Below are 21804 nucleotides of genomic sequence, written 5' to 3'. Positions count from 1 at the left end.
AGCAAACAGTTGTATAATCAATAGGAGCATTCACTACCAGATGTAAATGTCAACTGTGGCTGAGACATTTCCGTCTTTTTCCGTTATCCTGTCGGTCGAAGCGCCTGTCAGTGCAAAATGGAAACATCAATCACATGTCAATCAGAGAGTGAGAGTGAGTGGGATACTTGAATAGCTATTGTGGACCCTAATATGCACTATGTAATAATAATCAGGCCTCCTGCTGAACATGCAAATTGTGTGCGCTCTGGCATAAAGAAAGGACACCAACAATGGCAAAAAAAACAGAAAAAAAGGGCAGAAAAAACGAGAGTAGAGATTGGCGATAATCACACAGTGTAGCCAACTCGAGGTGCCGGACCGGGTCAAACGGAATACAGCGGGGCGTCAGGGCAAATGGACCAGCACACCCCTGCCTCCCCACGGTTGCAACCACTTTGCATGCAACTTGCAAGCATTTTCTGATTACGATTTTGCATAGTGTTTTCAGCTCGTATTTTTCACATTTTATACATATTTTTGTTTGGCAACGTTTTTATAGACTTAAAGCGGATTATTTTTCAGGCCTTTGTATACGCGTGCTCTTTGTCTGTCTGTTTGTGTGTATGTGTGTGTGTGTGTGTGTCCGGAAATGCATGTCCGATCAAGCGGACCCAAAACGGCCGGACAATGGAATCGGCCGCTGCAATTGCATTCATGATGTGCGGCTGCCTTGTTAATCCAGTTCCAATTATGCGCATGTGAGTGGTTCGTATCCCTAATGGGCACTTTCCATTTCAGCCATTGTGCCCGCAGGCGTCCAGCCTTTTGGACATACACTCTCACACGCACACATACAAAAACTCGAGCACAAGCCATAGGCCTGTGCTGTCGGCAAAATATTGATTACACAGGCCCCTTTGAGCCAACATTTTTTATTTTTTCATCTTTTTTGCTACTCTTATTTTTTCTGTGTTTGGTTGTTGTTGTTGCTGTTGTTTGTATGCATTTATTGAGGATAAAAATCGAACTGACCCTTGGTTGACCTCACAGCAGCCAGTTGAGACCAGACTCGTGCTCTGATTTCATAAAAAATCTCTATTATACGAGATGGAAGTCCGACATCATATTTTTTCATTATATATACAGTTTATACAAAGTCAGTAAAGTAAAGTTAACATAAGATATAATTCCTTAAGTTTGCGACACTTATAAAAAGCCAAACGAATATCTTCAGTCAAGTTGCAGCCAACAAAATCCGAAACCAAGTATAAGTTCTTCAAGTAAGTCGGCCAGTTACCAATAAGTAAAATATCATCGGCTTTAAACATTTTCTGTTTATGCATTTTATGACCCTTATCAAATTGCTTTCCCCATCAAAGTAGAGCAAGTTCGACATAAAAACCAATATCGAAGCTATTTCTATCTATTTTTAGTTTGCCCAGCTAACATTTTCAAGCCAATTAGAACTGTTGGCTTAAGTTAATTAATTCGTTTAATATAAACCTTGTATGCAATTCATCAAATTTAAAATTAAAGAAAGTGGCATTTGAGCCACTTAATTTGAGGCGCATTTCAGCCACATTTCCAACTCGAAGTATTCCATTTTTCTAGATTTGCGTCACATCTCTGCATAAATCGGCGCTACAAGATTTCACCCTCTGACACTGTCTACACCCGCCCCTGCATCTTGTCGTGCTGGGCTGTCATCGTGCATTTGGTGGCATTGGCCAACGATTTGGCGTGTCACATAGCCGTGGCAGGCTAGCCAGGCAGCAGCCTGGCACGTGCCATGATAAATTGCATACATGGCCAGGAGAATATCTATTCGCAAAATGTTGCACAATGTGATGCTCTGGGTTGCGCTTGCCACACACGAGGGTAAGAATACGTTGCCACGCGACATTAGCACTTTGTGTGGACAATCTGCAATAGTTTTTTTTGTTTTTTTGGGGTGGCAACCAACCAATTGTGAAAATGTGTGTGCGGGTTGTTGTGCAGTTTTTTATGCAATTTTTTGTGCGGCACCAATCAAAGTTTGGCTCGTTTTTTAAACCCTCAGCGATCGTGGACTAACCTATCAGAAGGCAGACTTGCATATATGGCACTCAGTGTTGTATAACAGTCGTATAACAGATATATGACATATTGACGATACAGAAACATTTATCGCTTACAGCGCGTACAGTACCGAAAATTTGTATCTACAAATCTAGATAAATTTTTCACAATTCAACGTTCTCACTCTCTGTCTGTCTCTATCTGTCTGTCTGTCTCGCTGAGCGCTGTCTCTCTCTCTTTCCCTCTCTGCCGCTCTGCTTGATCGCTACGTAAAGTGTCTTACGTCTGTTACGTTTTGTGCTCAGCACAACTCGACTCGAAATGTTTTTCCACACACGCACTTTGCCTATAGCTGTCCCCTTCGCACACACAGTGCTCATCTTGTGCGTCGTGGCCGTGTTTGAATATTATTTTTGAAGATACGACTACAATTTCGGCCTGTCTGTCGACTGTTAGTTGTGCATGTGTGCGCGTCTCTCTTTCTCTCTCTATGTGTATGTGTATGTGTATGTGTGTGTGTGTGTGTGTGTGTGTGTGTGTGCGTAAGTGTGTGTTTGCGTTTTTCAGGCACCGTGGCCTTCCTAGAAATAGTAAAACGCAACTCACAGTTCAGTGTGACGAAGTGCGTCGTGCGCAGCGGCAGCGTTTTTCAATCGATTTTCGTTCTCCTCGAGTTTCGTACACAAAACTCTCTTCGTCTCGAGTGTATGTGTGTGTGTGTCTGTGTGTGTGTATATTTAGCTGCAACTGCATGCATGCATGTGCTTGTGCATGTGTTTGTGTGTGTGTGTTTGAGTGTAGTTGTGTTTTAGAGTTGATAAATAGTGTGCAAGAACATGCAGCACACGCAATACTGACAAATAGCCCAAAAAAATAAATAAAAACCTAAAAACACAACTCAACTCAAGTCTACCCAATATCGGCATGGAGAATATCAATTTTCGTAGCGAGGATGCAGCTGGAGGCAGTGGGAACAGCTCCTCGCCAACAGCAACAGCGCCAGGTATGAACTATAATTTATACAAAGAATAGGCGCACCGCCCCGCCCCGCCTTCTGCTCATGTTGCCCCCCCCCCCCCCCCCAAGCAAAACCAAACGCGTATCCAAAACAGAAAAGTAAAAAAAAACTAGTTTTTTTTTAGCTGAACGAAACGAAATCTTATCAAACTCAACGCTGATTGGTCGCTGCGATCGCTCAGTTGTTTTGCTTTTGGGGTTTTTTTGTTTTGTTTTCTGTTTTGCTATGTACTGCGCAGTTCTTTATATTTGTTTTCCGCATTTTTGTTTTGCTCTTGGCAATCGAGTTTTTTATTGGCGAATCTTTTTTTTTTACACATATATATATGTATACATATGGCCTGCATTTGGTACATGGACAAATGTTTATCAACCCTCAAATTGCTTGCAAATCGAAACACCATCACTCCCCACCCCAACATAATTTGCAACACGCACCCCGAACCGTGCAACATGCACCCCTCAACTGCAGCCACTGCATTTAGCTGCTTGGGCATAAAACCGCCCTCTTACCCAAAAACGTTTTGACCAACATTTTCTACACACTTTTCATCAATATTTTTCAGTCATTTTGCTTGAATGAATCTGAAAATTTGTTCTTCTGCCAATTTACATCTTGAACCACTTTTTTTTTTTTTTTGGGAATATTACAAAACACGTTTTTGTCTTACACATTTTTGTAAGCAAATTGGGCGCATCTTTTTTGTATACTCCAGTGAATTGTGTAGGGAATTAAGCAATAAATAGAGAAATAGACGAGTTTCCCTGGCATCAGTCACTCAGGCATGTGGTGGTAGTTTTCAGCTGAAGATCTTCAACGTATTTATAAACTAATTGACAGAATTTACAACAGCCACGGTTGGAAGGTGAAAGTGTTAGCCACAGATGTTGCCCATAAAAATTTGTAAAGTAATTTGTAGACTCAGTTCTAAATTAAAGAAATGTGCGCTAAATATAGATAGCATATAAATTATTATTTTAAGATAAATTGGAGAAGTTCCAATATAATAATTGAACGCCTTACGAGGAATAAGAGTTTTTATAAGAATCTTCTATGAAAAAACATCCATTATAAATGGGATTACAGATATCTACAAAATATGGAGTAATTAATAAAAATTATCTTGAATCTGCTTCAAAATTGTTTTCAATGAAGCAACAAATGTTTCAATAAGACAGCAAACAACCCTCAAGAAAAACTCACTCTTACGTGTATATATGTATGTGTGTATGCGTGTGTGTGTGTGTGTGTGTGTGTACATAAGGTTTTCAGATAAGAGCTATCAGCAAGCCAGAGTGGAGTGCAGTGCGCTGTGTATCTATGAGATACTACTAAGCAAACGAAATCAAAAAAAGATAACCGGCCGAAAATGGAACACAACCGAAAACAGAAATTATGAATGAACACATCAAATGAATGAAAAATGCGTGTGTGAGTGTGTATGTGTGTATGTGTGTGTTTATATGAAATTCACGCATGTCACAGATAAAGAAACGAATAGTTAGACACACAAATATTTGGGACAGCAACAGCTCCCAAACAGCAACTCAATTCAATCCAATCCAATCCAATCCAATCGCCTTATTCCGCTTGAGCGTCTTCACAAAAATTTATATGTATGTATTTATTTGTGTGTGCATGTATATGTATGCATATATGTATGTGTGTATATCTCTAATTAAAAAAACGAAACCTGTTTTCTGAACTGAAATGAACTGTGTTAGAGTTTTTTTTTTGTTGGATCGTTTGCCTTGCGGCAAATGGGACAAGGACTCGACAAAGTTGTTCAGCTGCTATCTAATTTGAATAACAAACAACAATTGCAGGATATTGAGGATAACTCAAGGATAACTGCGGCTACTTAGCGATTTATTTTTCATTTTATTTATATGCTTCCAGTGACACCTGGCGAGGAATGCGGCTGTGTTCGTCTGGGCAAATGCAAATGGTTCAATGTAGCCAAAGGCTGGGGCTTCCTAACGCCTAACGATGGCGGCCAGGAGGTATTTGTGCATCAGGTGGGTAAACAACAAACAGTTGCATGCAACAAACAAAAAACACAACTAACACAAATACCAATACAGAGTGTCATACAAATGTCCGGCTTTCGTTCGCTCGGCGAACAGGAGGAGGTGGAGTTTGAGTGCCAGCGCACGGGGCGCGGCTTGGAGGCGACACGTGTCTCGGGTCGGCAGGGCGATGATTGTCACGGCAGCACCTATCGGCCACGCATGTAAGTCAAGTGTTACACACCATTTGCAACACCCAACACCCAACCTAACCTAACCTAACCACATTATTATACAAAATTCCTTTACTGCTGCAGTAATCGAAAATCTCGCCGCATGCGCTGCTATAATTGCGGCGAATTCGCCAATCACATTGCCTCGGAGTGTGCGTTGGGACCGCAGCCGAAGCGCTGCCATCGCTGCCACAGCGAGGACCATTTGCATGCCGATTGTCCACATCGCAGCGCAGCCGTGGTGAGTAACTCTAAAACACCACACCAACAAGGAGAGAGAGAGCTAAGCTCACCTTACAATTTTCACAGACACAAACCAGACAGAGCAGCGGCAGAAGCAAAAGCATTGCCAGCGACGAGACACGAGAAGAAGCTTCTGCAACAACAGCAGCAGCAGCAGCAGCAGAGGCAGCAACAGCAGCAGCAGCAGCTCCCTAACGCGGCGTTACAGCTATCTATGAAGTTCAAAGCTTGTAAAATACACCCAACAACACAAAAAACGTACAAAACGCAAGAAATCAAAGAAATACCTCACGTACAACCCACAACTACGTATGTTTAAGTGCAGTTCTAGATACTGGCAGTAGTTCTCTAAGTTTTAGCTATAAGATTTGTGTGTCAAATGCAAAAGAATAAACTAAAGGCCATTTAATGAATTGATATAAGTACACCATTTTAGAGACTCTTTATTTCTTCAAAAATACATCATGTGTAAATAGGAAATTAAAACCATAAATAGAAAAGCATTTCTTATGACAAATTATAAATTCTAAGCTTTACCAGCAGTTTTTGAGAGTATTTTAGCATGCATTTTGACTTGGAATAACATTTCCTTTAGAAGTCGAAACATAATTAGAAAGCACTGATTTTTAAAAATCTTATAATTTTTGACAGAGTTTAATGATTTAAAGACGAATTTCGACTTTGCATGTCGTTTCCAACTTGAAATGTAGTATTAAACTAGAAGATAAACCACGACTAAAAAGCCTTGGCTTATGGAAATCGGTTTAGTTTTGGCAAAGTTATGAAAAGCAAGTAAGGAATTTAAGAAACAAAAAATTGTTAAACTAGAAGCATGGAATTCACCACTGTCAAAAGCACAGTCAATTTCAGAATGTTGCACACACACACACAGGCACACAGACACAGCTACTGCCACGAATACGCACGCACAGAGATGAGGAGGACACACCCCCCAAGGGAGCCGTGATAAGAAAGCTTTGGCATGTCACGTGCTGAGAGTGGTGGGCAAACAGTAACAACATTGAAGCTTTCGGCGCTGGCGCTGGCGGCAGCAACCACAACAACAACAACGAATACAACAAGAATGTTGCCATGAAAACGCAGAATCATTGTAACACATTTGAAAAGCACGACAAACGCCTCCTGCAGCTGTGAAAGTGAAACAGTGGCTGTGGCTGTGGCAGGCAGCAGCAACAACAATAAGCATATTGTGCGAGGACACGCACGCGAGAGGTGAAAGTTGCGCTCTTCTTTTCTCTCTCTCTCTCTCTCTCTCTCGGGGCGAGGGCGAATATACAAATATCCCTTCGGCTTACTGTATATCTGTTGTTGTTGTTGTTGTTTTTTTTTGTCGCGGTTTTTGGGTTTGAAATTTTTGCGTTGCTGCTGCGCTTGTTGTTCTCATTGTTGTCATTGCTGCTGCTGCTGCTGCTACTGCTGTTGTTGTTGTTGGGCGACATCAGATTTGCAACATTGTTTGCTTCTCTTTTTGGCGCGTGGCCACGAATTCATTCGGCTCTCCAAGAACAGACTCCAGATGGATGCAGTTGCCTTGGCGCGAGTCCTAGGTCTCAGTCTCAGTTTATCTCTGCCAGAGTATTGTTGTGTGCAACGCGGCGGACTTAACAACCAATAAAACAGCAATGAAATGAACAAAAATACAATAAAATAAAACCAAAAAAGGAAAAAATAAATAAAATAAAACACAAAAATAAACTATGATGAAAATCAAATAATTTACAATTATATTAAAAAAATAAACAATAACTAGACAACAAGAAGAATTTTTACCAAAGTTAACAAAGCGTTTCAGCAACAAAAACCAAAACAACCAACAAATTCTAACAACATTTGTAACACATTTTTTGCATAAAACTAAACAAATCAAACATAACATTAAAAAAATAAGACAATAAGCAAAATAATCACTTTTCTATTAATATATAACGACGGGAAAAAGAAATACAAAAAGGAAAACAGACATTAAATGTAAAAAAACGAGTAAAAATTAGTTCAAGGTTGCAAAAATGTATTTTGAGTTTTTTTTTTATATGCGCAAATTTTCAATTCAAATGAAACAGTCAAAATAAGTAAGTGAACTGTCTGTGTGTGTGTGTGTGCGTGTGTGTGAGTAAGTGTATGTGTGTGTCATGGCATAAACAACAAACAAAATGTGGCAACAACGGAAGTCAAGTCAAAAGGAAACGAGCAAAAAAAAGAAGGAAAACAAATGCAATTCAATTCAATTCATAACAGCAATAACAAAAGCACAACAACAACAACTGCAACGACGATAATAACAAAAACACACACACACACGCACACACATTCACACACACACATACTCACTCACTTAACATTTACATGTCGCTCTCTGTTAAGTCAGCGCCTGTTATGTAATATCCTGTTTCTGAAGCTGTCGCCTGACAAGTCCTGCCAACCCAATGGGCAAGACATGTGTGTGGAGAGCTCGTGTGTGTGTGTGTGTGTGTGTGAGTGATTGTGTGTTTGTGTGAGGTGGGGGCGTGGCATGCAACTCAGTTGCTGTTAAAATGATTTATAAACTTGGAAACGCTCCATGGGCACGGCATTGAGACATTAACACGAAGGGCGACCATCCTTTATACAGCCAACAACATTTGCACCTGGATATTTTTAGTTGGGCGTGGATTTTGATTTTGTGTGTGTATGTGTGTGTGTGTGTGTGCTTGTGTGTGCACGTGTGTGCACGTGTGTGCATGAGTGTGTGAGTGAGTTAAGCATGCAAATATGTGACACTAATTCGATGAGCAAATGCTAATATTACGCATTCGCCGCATCGGTCGAAGGTCGTCGGACACAGGACTAGCGATATATATACAAATATATATATATAAAATATATCATTCATATTATATATATTATTCACATTAGTTATATTTTTTGTGGCTGTGCCAGCGCCTAATTAATGAAATGTGTGTCATAATGCGACAGGCATTTAGTAGGTCAAGTGGATTCCATGTTGAGGTTGACGGGCCAAAAACTCTTTCGCATCGAAAAGCCCTTGGCCAAAAGAGCACGAGCCCACCCCACAGCAGCCCTGCCCATCCCTTCCGCTTCCCTTCTCTACCCACCCCTTTCCAGGGACAATCCACGAAATAGAAACGAACAAAATGCGACGATGTAAATAAATAGATGGGCGTTTTCTAGCCAAGTCGAGCTAAGTAGTAATACATTAGCTTTTAAATGGGCGCAGCTCATTTCCTTTTTTATTTTTTTCTCTTCAGGATTAGCTGTCAGGCGCCTTGGATAATAAATAGACTAGTGACAGGATGATAATGACCACAAATAAACTGAACTTTTCTTTTCTCATTTTTTTTTTGTTGGGTGAATCTTTAGAAAGTTGTTGGCAGTATAGAAAAAAATATAGGAATATATGTTTTTATATGTCAGACATTCCTTATGAAATTTAAATGCAATTTAGATTATTTTGTGCACAGAAAGTTGCTTAAACAATATCCATATGAAAGTTAAATGTAACTTAGGTAATTTTTTTATAGATTTGTTCGTTATTTTATGAATCATGTAATATTTTAAATCAAAAATCAACGAAAATTGGCGATGTTTTGAAAACCCGTTTGAAATTGTTCACTTTATGAATGTAATTGTGTTTTGTCTGATTTCTATCTAAAATTTCAATTAGTCTCTATCTAACTGTCAACGCACCTCACTTTTCACATTTTGATGTCAAACATTTTATTCTTAAACCTCAACTCACCGTAATTAATGTAAAAATCCTTTAAATCCTGCACAGGCGATATACATAAATATATAGATATTTATATAAAACTCTGGCATGTTTCAAAAATGACATTACTAAATAAAAAAAATACTAAAACGGTTAATGTTCCAATAAGCTAAACTACAATTTGTACAAAATAATAACTAAAAAGAACAGCCTCTAAAAACAGCAAACAAAAACAGTTGCAGTGCCAAACGACACGAAATATTTAATAAATAATACTACAAAAAAAGATTTAAGCAAAAACAAATCCAATTAATCTTCACACAATTTGCACCCCAATAAAAAGGTAAGTTTATGGGCACAATTTTTACTTAACTATCTGAATGTAATTTGATATCTTATGCGATTTTCTAAATGTTGTTTGACCTTTGAATATTTTATGCACTTTATACTCGCAAAGGAAAAATCGCTGATGCTGTAAATGGAAAAGTTGTATTTCTTATTTGTAGTTATTTACTAGCATACATTTTACAAGTGAATGCAATATCCAATCTAGACTAGTTTTCCGCTAGAAGGGCAATTTCTGCACGGCCAGATTCCAGGCGGGCAAACCGCGACAAACATAAACGCAACAATTGTAGATTTTCGGCTCCACTCTGCCCATTTGCAGATTGGCCAAAATTGCGCTTAGGCTGCCCATTTGGTAGTCCGGTTGCTGATCCAGTGTCTCAGTGGTGCCTGACTGTGCTGCTGCAGCAAATATACAGTTATTATTGATACAGTTCGAATTCAGTTGAAGAACTTCAGTTCTACCTTGAACAATGCCCTGGCTGAGCCAGGCGACGCGATCAATGTGCGTCCAGGGTATGATCTTTGGATTGGCAGGCGTTATCCACTGACTGAGCAGATGGGCGGACACATTATCGATGTTGGCATCGAGGGCGGGCATCAGAGTGCCCACGACAGTGGGACACAGGGCACCATGAAAATAGTCCTGTGCGCCATAAAGAGCGCTATAGAGTCCACTGCTTAGCACTCGCGTCGAATCACAGCCAAATAGAAAGACGACGCCCTTGATGCGATTCCGGTAAATCAGACGACCAGAAACATACTGCAGACTCGAGCCGTGACCCGCATAGCTAAAATACAAATAAGACGATATCAAAAGTGAGCTCAAAGTGAGGATTGTTTAACGCACACAAAACAATCGGCTTTGAAGGCCTGTTCGAGCATAAACTGCTCGCTGGGCACCGTTTCGAACATGTGCGGCCAGTGGGTCAGCCAATACTCGAGGAAGCCGCGCCATCTACGCCCCGATTTTTGCAGATCGGCATCGGGATTGACGAGCGTGATGCCGCTGCGTATGTTGACCGTGTAGTAGCCATGCTGAATCTGTGACTTGTGGCACTTGAACAGGCGCCACAAGTTGTGCAGCGATTTGATTCGCGTGCACTCCTGCATCGGTGCCAGCTGCTCCCAGTGCAGGTGATCCAGGCGCTAACAAAAAAAAAATCTAATCCGTAATAGTACACAGCCAGGTAGCATTGTAAGTTGCACTTACCTCGTCCACCACCAGTATGAGGGGGTAACGCTTCATGGCCACCGATTGGCGTTGCTCCAACAGCTGCCACTCGTTGGCACAGCTCTTGAGCAGCTCGTAGACGAGCAGCGCTTCAGTCTCATTGTCGTTGTGGGCCAGCTCATGGCCCAGCTGCTTCATCTGGGATTGTGGCAAGCGATTCGCATGCAGTGCCGCCTGCGACAGCAAGATCCGCTGATGATCACTCCAACTGTGCTCCACACACAACTCATCCACGCGCGCATAAACCACTTTGGTTTGCTGTTGCACTGCATCGCAATCGTAGCGCTTTCCCAGAAACAGAGAGCAGTAGGGTGTAAAAATGCTGGTGAGATCCGAAATCAGTTTCTGCAATGCAAACAAATATTATGATTTTTAGTGGGTATATAGATATATATACTTAATGTGGCTATGTACACTCTCCACTCTCTACTATTCAACCATTTGGTCAAGTTACACACTTTCAGGTAGGCCTCGAAGGCATTCAGTTCTTTCCAGTATTTGGCTTTGGCCTCCTGCGTTTTCACCGCCACCGGATCGACGGTGACAACGCGTCTGAACCGCTCCACCAGCGTGGCGTACTCCCTGAACAGGTCCGACAAAGCATCGCTGCTGAAGCGCAGACAAGTCGCCGGCAATTGGGGACTGCGACAGTGGAGCAGCAGGGATAAATATATGTCGCCTTTGGCAGCGGCGATTTCACAGAATGTGGAATATGTTGTGGCCGGATTAAAGCTCTTGCACAGCTGCAGCACGCACCACTCACGTGGCAACTCCTGGCATATGTGTGAGATGCGCGCAAAGCCCGACTCCGCATCCGGCAAATCTTGTAGAAAATCAAGATGCTCCAGCGGTTTTGGTGGCTTCTGCTTCGGCTTGCGCTGCTCCAGTTTCTGATGGTATTTCAAAATGTTTTGCAGAAATTTGTTGCTGCGCGAAATGGAACGGGATTAGAGACAGTTGTGTTGTTAATTTCCATTTTTCTATATTTAGAAAAACACACTTTTTGTAGTCCAATTTCTCTTGGCTGCTGGCTTCCGCTAAAATCTCAGTTGTGTTTGGCTGTTGATTTTCCAGGTTCTGGGCCTCGGTAACAAACCGCAAGTCGGCGCACTGAAACAGTGCTTGCACCTGGTGGTAAATCGAGTGCGTCACGTTGCCATTCTGATACTCTTCGTCCGCACGAAGTAAATTGTATTCTGCAGCAAACATGGAAAATAATTCATTTTCGCCTCGGTAATTTTTGAACATTTTTGGCCACTCACCTTTCGTTTCGGGTCCCAGCTGCACACTGGTCAGTTCGCGCAGTTCGTTTTCCGTGGCTTTGGCGTCCCACATTGCGTGGCAGTTGTGTTTCAATTTTTAATTTCAATTGCAAATTCGAAAAAAATGCGCCGTCGTCATTTGACTTAACATGCCACAAGTTGTTGTTGTTTTGCATACACTCTGCTTGGTTCAGTGCTTGGCAGTAGCGCACAACGGCCGACGCTGCTCATCACTGCAAAACATCGATAGGCGCACGCTATCGATAGTTGCACGTTCATTTTTAGTACATTTTTCCGCACATAGCGCGCGAAATTCGTATAAGAAACACAAAAAAAAAACAAATTCTATTAGTTTCAAATAATATGCACAATATACGTAAAAGTGTTGAGTTAAGTTGAGCACACGTGCGGCAAATGCAAATAAAAACAGCTCGACACTCATGGCAAAAGCTCTGACACTGTTGTTGTTGTTGCTGGCGCGTTTTTCATTCATAAAAACGCAGGCGATGGCAAAGGACGCGTTCAGCATTGCCACAAAGCTTTGCGCAGATGCCCAAAAACAGCCAGAAAACTGTGTCAATCGCTTTTAACACACACACAATCGCATACACATACACTCATACATATTACATTGGCTCCCCGGTGAACCACACCCTCCGATTGCCCTAAAAACCTTACGCAACAACAAAAAAGCCACACACATCGGTAAATTATTGCAACAGCAATAACAGCAACAACAACAACAGCTGCAGCGGTAATAGGAACTTTGACATTTTACAAGCCAAGCGAACGTTGCATTTTTGTTGTTTGAATTTTTTCGCTGGCGCGCCTTTTTTGCAGCTCGCTGCAGTTTCTAATGACGTTTTCTTGAAAAGATAACGGAAGCAGAGCAGTAGCAAAGCCAGCCGCTGTGCGTGGGGTGTTTGCATGTGTGTGTGTGTGTGTGTGTGCGTGCGTAGTTCTGACGTCAGTAAGCCTGGCGCATCCCGTTTTGCAAGTATGTCTCTGTGTGTGTAATTTTTGTTGTTTTCCTTTTTGGCCGCTCCCCAGCTGCAGCTGCATTCTGCCTTGCCCTCTCTCTCTCTCTTGCTCTCCGTCTCCGAGTTTTTTTTAGGCCCGGTCTAAGGCTAGTTGGGATATGTAATGTCTGTGTAATATTTATTTGGGTAAATGGTGAATGCAGCGTGACAGTGACAGTAATATTATTATTGATGCAGCATCCACAGCACTCAGCAATTGTCAGCTTAATCTACGACTTGACGAGACTTTCGTTAAATATTGAAAGCACGCCGACGCACACAAGCAGCACTCGTTCTCTCTCTTCCTCTCTCGCTCTCTGTCTGGCTTGCACTTTGGGTTTTTTGGTGCTTTTTGTTTTTGTGTTTGTGTTGTGTATGTTGTGGATCTGCTGGCGGCGCAGTCGACGTCGCTGCTGGCCCGTTGGCCGCAGAGCACTCAGCATCCTTTCTACTTATTAATTTTGATATTACTTTTCACTTTTACTTTGTGTTTGTTAAAACGTGCCTCTCAGTCTTCAGCTAAACTCAGTGTGTATGTGTGTGCGTGTGCGTGTGTGGGCGGGTGTGTGTGTGTGTGTGTGTGTCTGTTTCTGTCAGTGTTGAGCAAGTCACAAAAGTCCCATGACAATCATCTGTTGTTATTTTTGGTTACTTGTAACACTTGCAACATTTTTCTCGTTTCGGGTCATAAAAATGTTGTTGTTGTTGCACGTTCAAGCCTGTTGTTGTTGACCAAAGTCCACCTGCACACAGCACATCCAACCCCTCCCCCCACCAACCATTGACTAAGTCACAATTCACCTGGCAACACTCTGCATTATTTATGAGCCCACTGCTAATGCAAAAAAAAACAAAACTTGGCACGTATGTGTGTGTGTGTGTGTATGTGTTCATATATATGTACACATGGAGACATACGGACACACACATGCAGGCATTTGTGCATGTGAGCGGGTTGAGAGCCTCGCACGCCTAGCAAATTATAACATTAATATTACATTAACGCACACAAACGTGCATGCTCACACACACAAACACACGCACACACATGCATCGGGGAGACATTAAAACGAAACAGAATGGCAAAAACTTTCATTTGACGTCCTAACAGCAACAAGAATAACAACAACAACAAAAACAGCAGCAACAACAACACCACGCGACATGTAAAATAAATGTAACAAAATGCGTTCAAACACGAAACAGAAACAGAAGAACAGAACAGCAGAAGAAGAAGCAGAAGCAGAAATAGCAGCAGCATCCACACACACACATACACATACACACAGACACTAAAACAACAAAAGCCCATAGTCAAAAGCAGCGACAGCAGCAGCCACCCCAAAAAAAAAGTAAATATATGGCACACATTCCAACAGTTGCAGCGATGCTGACGTGGACAGCGACGCGTCGCCGCTGCTCGAGCAGAGATCCCTCTGCCAGCTGAAGCTGCGGATGCTTTTCGCTTGCGCCTCTGCTCGGCAAAGTCAAAGCGAAATTCGAAGTCGACGGTTGTGTGGCTCGCGCTGCTTGGCTCCCCGGTGCTGCTTCCAGAAGCAATTCACAAAACGCTTTTAACACTTAAAATATCTCTACATATATATAAATAATAAATACACCAACACACAAACACAAACAACACACATCAGACATACACACGCACACACACACACACTTACAAAACAGCCACAGACACACACATGCTTAAATAAAAAAAATTGACTAGAAAAGTAAGCGAAAAATCAACAACAGCAGCGAAAGCAAAGCGTGTGAAAAAAGTGTAGCGTGCTTTTAGGCATAGCAGAAAGGAATATTTTAGACGGCTTAGAAAAAGGTGCTTAAGGCTTTGTGGTTGGAACGTGTACTAATATCGACATTTAAAAAGTAAATTAAGGTGTGGTGATTTATGCAACTTTTTAGCCACACGCACACGAGCACAGATCGGCGACAGACACACACAAGCCAGGGGGTTGGGGAGGGGGAGGAGAGCAGCGACTGCACATACCTCTATAAGCCAAGTACATGCACACATACACATTCACATATATATGTATATATATATATATATATATATATATATATATGTATATGTATGTATATGTATATATATGTATGCATGTGTATGTGTGCATGAGGTGGAGAGCGGAGGCATACAAAATAAAGGATAACGACGAACAAGCGAGCGACAAAAAAGCAAGAAAGAAATCGAAATTAAAATATATAAGTTGTACAACACCAACACGACAACAACAGCAGCAACAACAGCGCAGGCAATTTTCGGCTGTCGCTGTAATTCGAAGCTCATCTGCGCTGCTTTTGCTCTCTGCTGCTTAGTTCGCTGCTGCTGCTGCGGCTGCTGCTGCTGCTCTCAGTGACTCCTGCTCGCTCTCTCTCTCTCTCTGTGTATGTGCTTGTTGTGTGCGTGCGTGCTTCGTCAAGTGAAAACATTTCGTTTCGTCAAGTTCTGTAGGTATTTTGGCAGGCCAGGATGCTGCTCTACACACACACACTCATAAATACATATACAGCGCGACGACATGTCCTCGTCATCTGCTGCTGCTGCTACTGCCACAGTGAATAAAAATCCGCATCATAAATAAAAAATATATTTATAAAAAAATTACGAAATTAACACACTAACAGCACCATTAAATACTCAAAAACACGGCGAAAATTGCACATAAAGTTCAAAAGCGAGCACAAGGAATTGGAAAATTAAGCAGCGAAGGAAGAGACGAAGAAGAAGAAGAAAAAACAGTATTTTTTGCGTGCGTTTTTGCAATAGGCAAAGGCGTTGCCAAATCGAAAGCATAATTAGTCAACGATTAACTTAAATATAACCAAAAACAGGCACCGCTAAGAAAAATACTTAAGAGAGAAAGAAAACTGCAAGCATAAATTAATCATACGCACCGTTAAACACCGCAAAGGACAAAAAATACAAGAAAAAAAAACAATCAAAATCAAAAGCACCAAAAAGTGAAATTTTCTAGTGACATTGTGAGCAGGCAGCAGAGTCAACCGATTTCCAGACTGCATTAATAATACATACAACAATCATATAGCATATAGGATATATAAAGGATAAAAGGAGACTCGCCACACGGGCAGAACATTCTGCCTCTTCTATTATTTAACTGCGCTTTCAACGGACACGACACTTTCAACTTGACGAAACACTGATTGAAAGTCGCTTTCAACAAACAGCATCCGAATCGCCCACTGACGTAAAGAGCGACACAGAAAGAGAGCGAGCGAGTGAAATTACAACAGAGAGATAGAGAGAGAGAGAGAGAGAGAGAGAGAGAGAGGAGTGTGCGTGTGTGTGTGTGCGACAGCAGCAGCGACGTCAACGTCAATTCGCTCAATATTTATCAATCCACGCTCAGACGCAGACGCCACTAGGTCCTGGGCTTTAGACACGGCACTTCTCTGGCTCACACATCTCTGGGGTGCCTGGCCCAAAAAACCAAAAAAAAAAAGAACAAGTCTCCAGCCGCAGCACCAAAATAAATAACATCTGACAGCTGCTGCTGGTGCTTCTCCTACTTCGACTCCACCTACTTCAGCTCCCACTTCGCATTCTTCTGGCGAGGAGTCGAGAGCCACCCAAGCAATATTCGCACGATAAACAAACTACTGCTGTAACTGTAACTGTAAATGTAACCATATAGCTGTAACTGTAACTCTGACTGTAACTGCAACTGGAACTACAATCAACAATAACAAAAAGAAACTAACAATTACGCACCGCAAATAGCGAAAAAGTAAACAACTAAAAAACACGCAATGGGTGCCAAGGAAAGTGTCGAGGCGGCCGTTAAAATGAACGCCGATGGCTGGGGTCATGTGGAGGTGTGTATACAAAATATACATAAATATATACATATATTTAATAATCTAATAACAGCTTTCAAACATAACTATCCAAAAAAATATGAACATATTTCTCTCTGTGTACTTGGCTAATGGATGCAAATGAAAAACACTTTCTCATTTACACTTTGAACTGTGTTTAGAACTTGAACTTGGATTTATTTTGGAAACTCTTATCCAGCTTATCAGAATTTCCTTTAAATTGGTCTTATGTCTTGCGTACATGTTTTAGTTTTGATACAATCTTTTAGAGCAATCTAAGGAAACTTGTAGTTTAAAGTTCGCTGCTCGAAAAAACGAAATAGGCTTGTATATTAAAATTTCCTTCGATTGTTCTAGCATCAAAACGAATTCAAATCTATGATTTTTGTAGACTGTTTTCTTTTAACTCAGTTTCATTTATCTACTAATCATCATTACTTCTTATATCTGAGCATTTTGTAAATATCAGGTCATCTAAACTCATCTGCTCTTACAGAAGGCAAGATCTCTAATCTTATCGAGAATATACAATCCTGATTGCTCATAAACAGAGACAGAGTACCAGTTTATCATTATCAATGTAGAACTGTGCTTGGCTATCTCTAAGAGAATAGAAATGAATTATAAATGTGGATTCTCTTGAATCTTTTGAACAATTACCAAAGATTCTTCTTCTTTAACATATATAACCCCTTTGCAAAGTGTGCTTTATAATAATCAATCGTTGGTCATCTTTCTCTCCATCAACTTGTCAATTGCACTCTGGCATCGCCAAACTCAATTTGTCATTGGTAGGGGATGGGGGGTACTCTGTGTCGACTGTGACCCAAAAAATTCGCCAGAACTGTCGCCACCTTCGTTCCCTATTGCATTTTGATGAGTACTTTGTGCGACAATTGGGATTGAGCGTCTGAGCGCTATTTGATTGATTTTAAAAATAAATTTCAACAAGCAGAAGAAAAAAGAAAAACAAAAAACACGTGCAAACAGCTTTGCCACAAAAACCACTAGCCGGCACCGCTGTGGCATCCACTGCCGTCTACATAGCTGTTGCCAGAGCGAGACAGAGAGAGAGAGAGATACAGAGGGAGATCTCTCTCCGGCTCTTGAACGCTGTGTGGGCGAGCCAGCAGCTCTTGAGATCGGTTACAGACAATGAGGCAGCTGCATAAGATTTACAGTTGATGCGGAGAGCTGCTTAATTTATTGAGCAAGTGAGCGAGATGAACACAGAGAGGGAGAGGGAGAGGGAGAGAGAGAGAGAAAGAGAGAGAGGTGCAGAGCGCATGAATATATGAATGAAAATGCGCTTTGATTTTTCCCTCGATTTTGGCTTGAAGTATTTAGTTGTTTGTTTGACTTTGTGGCGTGAATTTCAAATGCTCTATTCGCATTTTCCAAATATTTGTTGAGACATTCGCTCAAACACAGCGCAGTAAACAGGTGTCTGTGTGTCTGTTTGTCTCGTAACGGTAAATTGCTGTAAACAAAAATAGATAATTAGTATTTTCATACACATAGCTTATAAGGCTAGACAAACAAACTAATGTGTTCAACATATGGGCCAGTCAGCAAAAGGCTGCAGACAGCCAAGAAAACTAAACTATATAAATATAAATATAAATAAATATATATACATATGTGTCTATAAATGTATGTTTAAGGTGTACGAGAAGAATTTAAAATTAAAATTCATATATATATATATATGTATATGTACATAAAAGAGATACAGCAATGTGCAACATGTGCGCGTGTTTGTGGCTGTGTGTGCTGCAGTGTGTCAAAGAACATAAAACCCAGCGATCAGATCAAATCATAAGCATCTAAATCAAGGCAAAACTTCAAAGCATTATTTTCCGCTAGAAATCTTTAAGGTGTTTTCTTGTTGTTGATTCGGCTTTGTGTTGTTGACACCTACACGCCAGTGTTGCGTTGCGTCGCATCTGTTTACGACAATAGGGGCGGTGAGGGGTGGGTGGGTAGCGCGTTAACCGGCAGAGAGACTGCATTTTGGCCAGCAATAGCGTTGAACTCGCTTCGTTCGCACCTCTCAAACGGCAACGTGTTGGTGATAATAGCCCCAACTGCGGCAGCCGGCGTGGGTTGTTTCATCGGTTAATCACAGAGCGGCAGATTAAATATTTGTGTGTGTGGCACAAACTGTTGCCTAATAGCGCACAACTGCTCAAGTTCAAATTCGCTGTTTGATTTATGCATCAAATCTTGGTATTTCAATAAAAACCACATTTGTTAGCTGTTTTGTGTGGCATATGATGTGTCTTTTCATTCAGATATCTACATTAAACTTTACACTAGTAATAAATGAGCTGTAAGAGAAATTTATGTGTGTCACCTTAGGCTGGGTAACTTAAAACCCATCTGTGACAGCTATGATCTATTATTGATCAGAAGTATTGTTAAAATTTAATTCTGATTGTCCAAAACCTTATCTTAGAAATTTACACATTTGACTTATGTAAATTAATGTTAATGAGGTCAAAGATATCTGAAGTGATCTGAATAAGGTTTAAAAAGTGAGTTATTCCGATAATCTCTGATTCTTAACAAGTATCTGACAACTGCAGTGAATTGGGAAGTGTAGATTTATTTATATTGTTGTTTCGCTCGAAGCATTTTGAATAAAGAATTTTTGAAAAGACGGATCATTTTGATCTAAAAGAAAATCGAACAAATAGAAAAGAGTTAACTGCATAATCTCTTACTCCAAGCTGGTATTTCTAATATGATACTCAGAGCTTTACGACATTATTGACTGATTATTCCCGATCCTTACTATCTCTCCCTCTTTCTCTCTCCCTCTAACAGCAGCGCGGCAGTCGCTACCACAACCATCGGCATAATCAACGGTCGCAGTCGCTAAATCGCGGCCAGGCGCTCTCGCAGGCGGACGTGAGCGGCATGTGGTGACATCGGGGTGCCTCTGGTAAAGGTAAAATATCACCTATAAATATAGTTATAAATATGTATTACATATCAATCACTGATTCACTGATTATCTGTCCAATCAGGAGCTGCTGCTGGCTGTGCTAACTGCGCCATGGGCAACAAACTGAGCTGTTCGTGTGCGCCACTTATGCGCAAGGCTTATCGCTATGAGGATTCACCCTGGCAGAGCTCGCGTCGTCGGGATGGTCATCTATTAAGGTGAGTTGTGGCAGCAGCAGCAGCCCGCGTAGCCTTGTAGTTGACACATTTGTACATATGTTCTCTGACTGGCTGTGAATATGGAACAATAACAATTAACAACAATCAACAATTGAATTCGCTCTTTCGATAACTTTTTGTAATTCACTAATTGTGTTCTTCTTCTGGTTTTTCTTTCTTTCATCAAAAACTCAATATGTAAAACCAAAAAAAAACAAAAAACAAATGAAAAACTTTCGACTTTTGCCATCACTTCCAATAATCCAACAACAACACAAACTACAAAACCACACTTTGTTGTGCGGCCACAACAACAAACCCAACAATAACAACAACAAATATGCCACCTGCTACAACTTTTCCTTCCTCTAAAACGACTACAACTACGAACAACAACAACAAAAATAAAAACTGCGCTTCCTTTGTTTGATTTTACTTTCAATTGAATCTCCTCAACAAATTTGAACAAAATTTCAATTGGATGAAACAACCAACCAACCAACTAACCAACCAACCAATCAACAACAACCAAACAACTTTTGCAATAATAAATATGTCAACAAACCGTTTTATTAACCAAACGCTAGTTCGTTCAGGTTGTGGGCTGAGGTCTTCCACGTATCGGCCAGCGGCGCCGGCACCGTCAAGTGGCAACAAGTGTCCGAAGATTTGGTTCCTGTCAACATCACATGCATTCAGGACTCGCCCGAGTGCATCTTTCACATAACCGCTTACAACAGTCAGGTGGACAAGATACTCGACGTGCGACTTGTGCAGCCAGGTGAGTTAGACCAACTCCCCCTCTCTCTCTCAATCTCTATGTTTACCTTTGCTAATTGAATATTGTGTGTGTGTGTGTGTGTGTGATAATTACAGGCACACGCATTGGACAGGCATCGGAATGTTTTGTTTACTGGAAGGATCCCATGACTAACGATACTTGGGGCCTAAATTTCACGTCGCCCATCGATGCCAAACAGTTCCGAGAATGCTGTGTAAGTATTCTCTTACAGTTCTGTTGCATTGCATTGCAAAAACAACGCGACGACGACAAGCAACCACCTCAACTGATACCTCAACCACCAAAAAAAAACCACCTCAGCCAAACCACACAAACACTTTAGATACAAACACACCCACACATACACTCACACACACACACAGTCTACTAACAATAACAATAACATTTGGGCAGTTCTATGTTGCATGCAACCAGAATGTTGCAAGTTGTGTACAGGAACTGGCCAAAAAACTAAATCCAACAACAGCTGCCACAAATGCAAACTATACAAGTTGATGATGATGCTGTGATGATGACCGACCGTGATGAATGTTTAATGATGTTGCTGGCCAAAGTTTCTTAACCTTTTCAGTTCACTAGACAAATAAATACATAATATGTATGTGCATCTAGCATAAAGCAATCGAAACTCAAATCGCTAAGAAGTGTGCAATCATTCAAGTACGCTTTAGCTTCAATCCATGCCATGCCATGCCATTAGTCACAGTCAGTAGCACAGTCACAGTCACCGTCGCCGTCACCGTCACAGTCACAGTCGCAGTCACTGTCACCCACACACAGAGACAACACACAGAAAGACAGTAACAAAACAACGCTCTGTAAAACTGCTGCTGCTAATTACTGTTA

The 21804-nt window shown here is 41.2% G+C and overlaps 4 protein-coding genes across 13 annotated transcripts in view; 3 read left to right on the top strand and 1 right to left on the bottom strand.

The window, feature by feature from the left end:
* The first annotated feature begins 2800 nt into the window (after window positions 1–2800).
* LOC116806236 (protein lin-28 homolog) lies at window positions 2801–5940 on the top strand. Its single transcript, XM_032742419.1, has 5 exons — window positions 2801–3043; window positions 4958–5076; window positions 5143–5291; window positions 5385–5541; window positions 5610–5940. Exons 1-5 carry the CDS (start codon window positions 2965–2967, stop codon window positions 5736–5738), a joined length of 633 nt encoding a protein of 210 aa, XP_032598310.1. The 5' UTR covers window positions 2801–2964; the 3' UTR covers window positions 5739–5940.
* Window positions 5941–9615: 3675 nt separating this feature from the next.
* Window positions 9616–12271, bottom strand: LOC6558032 (separin). Of its 4 annotated transcripts, XM_032743484.2 has the most exons (8): window positions 12112–12269; window positions 11850–12045; window positions 11308–11776; window positions 10829–11194; window positions 10466–10764; window positions 10081–10406; window positions 9793–10017; window positions 9616–9742 (listed from the first exon to the last, which is right to left on the bottom strand). In XM_032743484.2, the coding sequence occupies exons 1-7, from the start codon at window positions 12182–12184 to the stop codon at window positions 9836–9838; spliced, it is 1911 nt and encodes a 636-aa protein (XP_032599375.1). In that variant the 5' UTR covers window positions 12185–12269; the 3' UTR covers window positions 9616–9742; window positions 9793–9835. The 4 variants fall into 4 exon arrangements, with proteins under 4 accessions (XP_032599375.1, XP_001984447.1, XP_032599374.1 ...); XM_001984411.2 differs by lacking the exon at window positions 9616–9742 and having other exon boundaries at window positions 9746–10014; XM_032743483.1 differs by lacking the exon at window positions 9616–9742 and having other exon boundaries at window positions 9746–10017; window positions 12112–12268.
* Window positions 12272–16822: 4551 nt separating this feature from the next.
* Window positions 16823–19919, top strand: LOC6558061. Of its 2 annotated transcripts, none has more exons than XM_032743487.2 (2): window positions 16823–16985; window positions 19821–19919. In XM_032743487.2, exons 1-2 carry the CDS (start codon window positions 16920–16922, stop codon window positions 19917–19919), a joined length of 165 nt encoding a protein of 54 aa, XP_032599378.1. In that variant the 5' UTR covers window positions 16823–16919. The 2 variants fall into 2 exon arrangements, with proteins under 2 accessions (XP_032599378.1, XP_043071630.1); XM_043215695.1 differs by having other exon boundaries at window positions 19818–19919.
* A 130-nt stretch (window positions 19920–20049) lies between these two features.
* Window positions 20050–21804, top strand: part of LOC6558325 — an 87611-nt gene continuing 85856 nt past the window's right edge. For 5 of the 6 annotated variants that reach the window (XM_043215691.1, XM_043215694.1, XM_043215693.1 and 2 more), the window contains exons 1-3: window positions 20050–20156; window positions 20744–20937; window positions 21033–21151. In XM_043215691.1, coding sequence (XP_043071626.1) covers window positions 20050–20156; window positions 20744–20937; window positions 21033–21151 — 420 coding nt within the window. The remainder of the gene's footprint in view (window positions 20157–20743; window positions 20938–21032; window positions 21152–21804) is intronic. The other variant, XM_043215692.1, reaches the window with a different exon arrangement.

Source organism: Drosophila grimshawi, unplaced genomic scaffold (assembly GCF_018153295.1).
Source record: "Drosophila grimshawi isolate 15287-2541.00 unplaced genomic scaffold, ASM1815329v1 contig_44, whole genome shotgun sequence".
Classification (NCBI taxonomy): Eukaryota; Metazoa; Arthropoda; class Insecta; order Diptera; family Drosophilidae; genus Drosophila; species Drosophila grimshawi.
The sequence above is the reverse complement of the archived record's forward strand: the minus strand, read 5'-3'. Positions and strand labels throughout refer to the sequence as shown.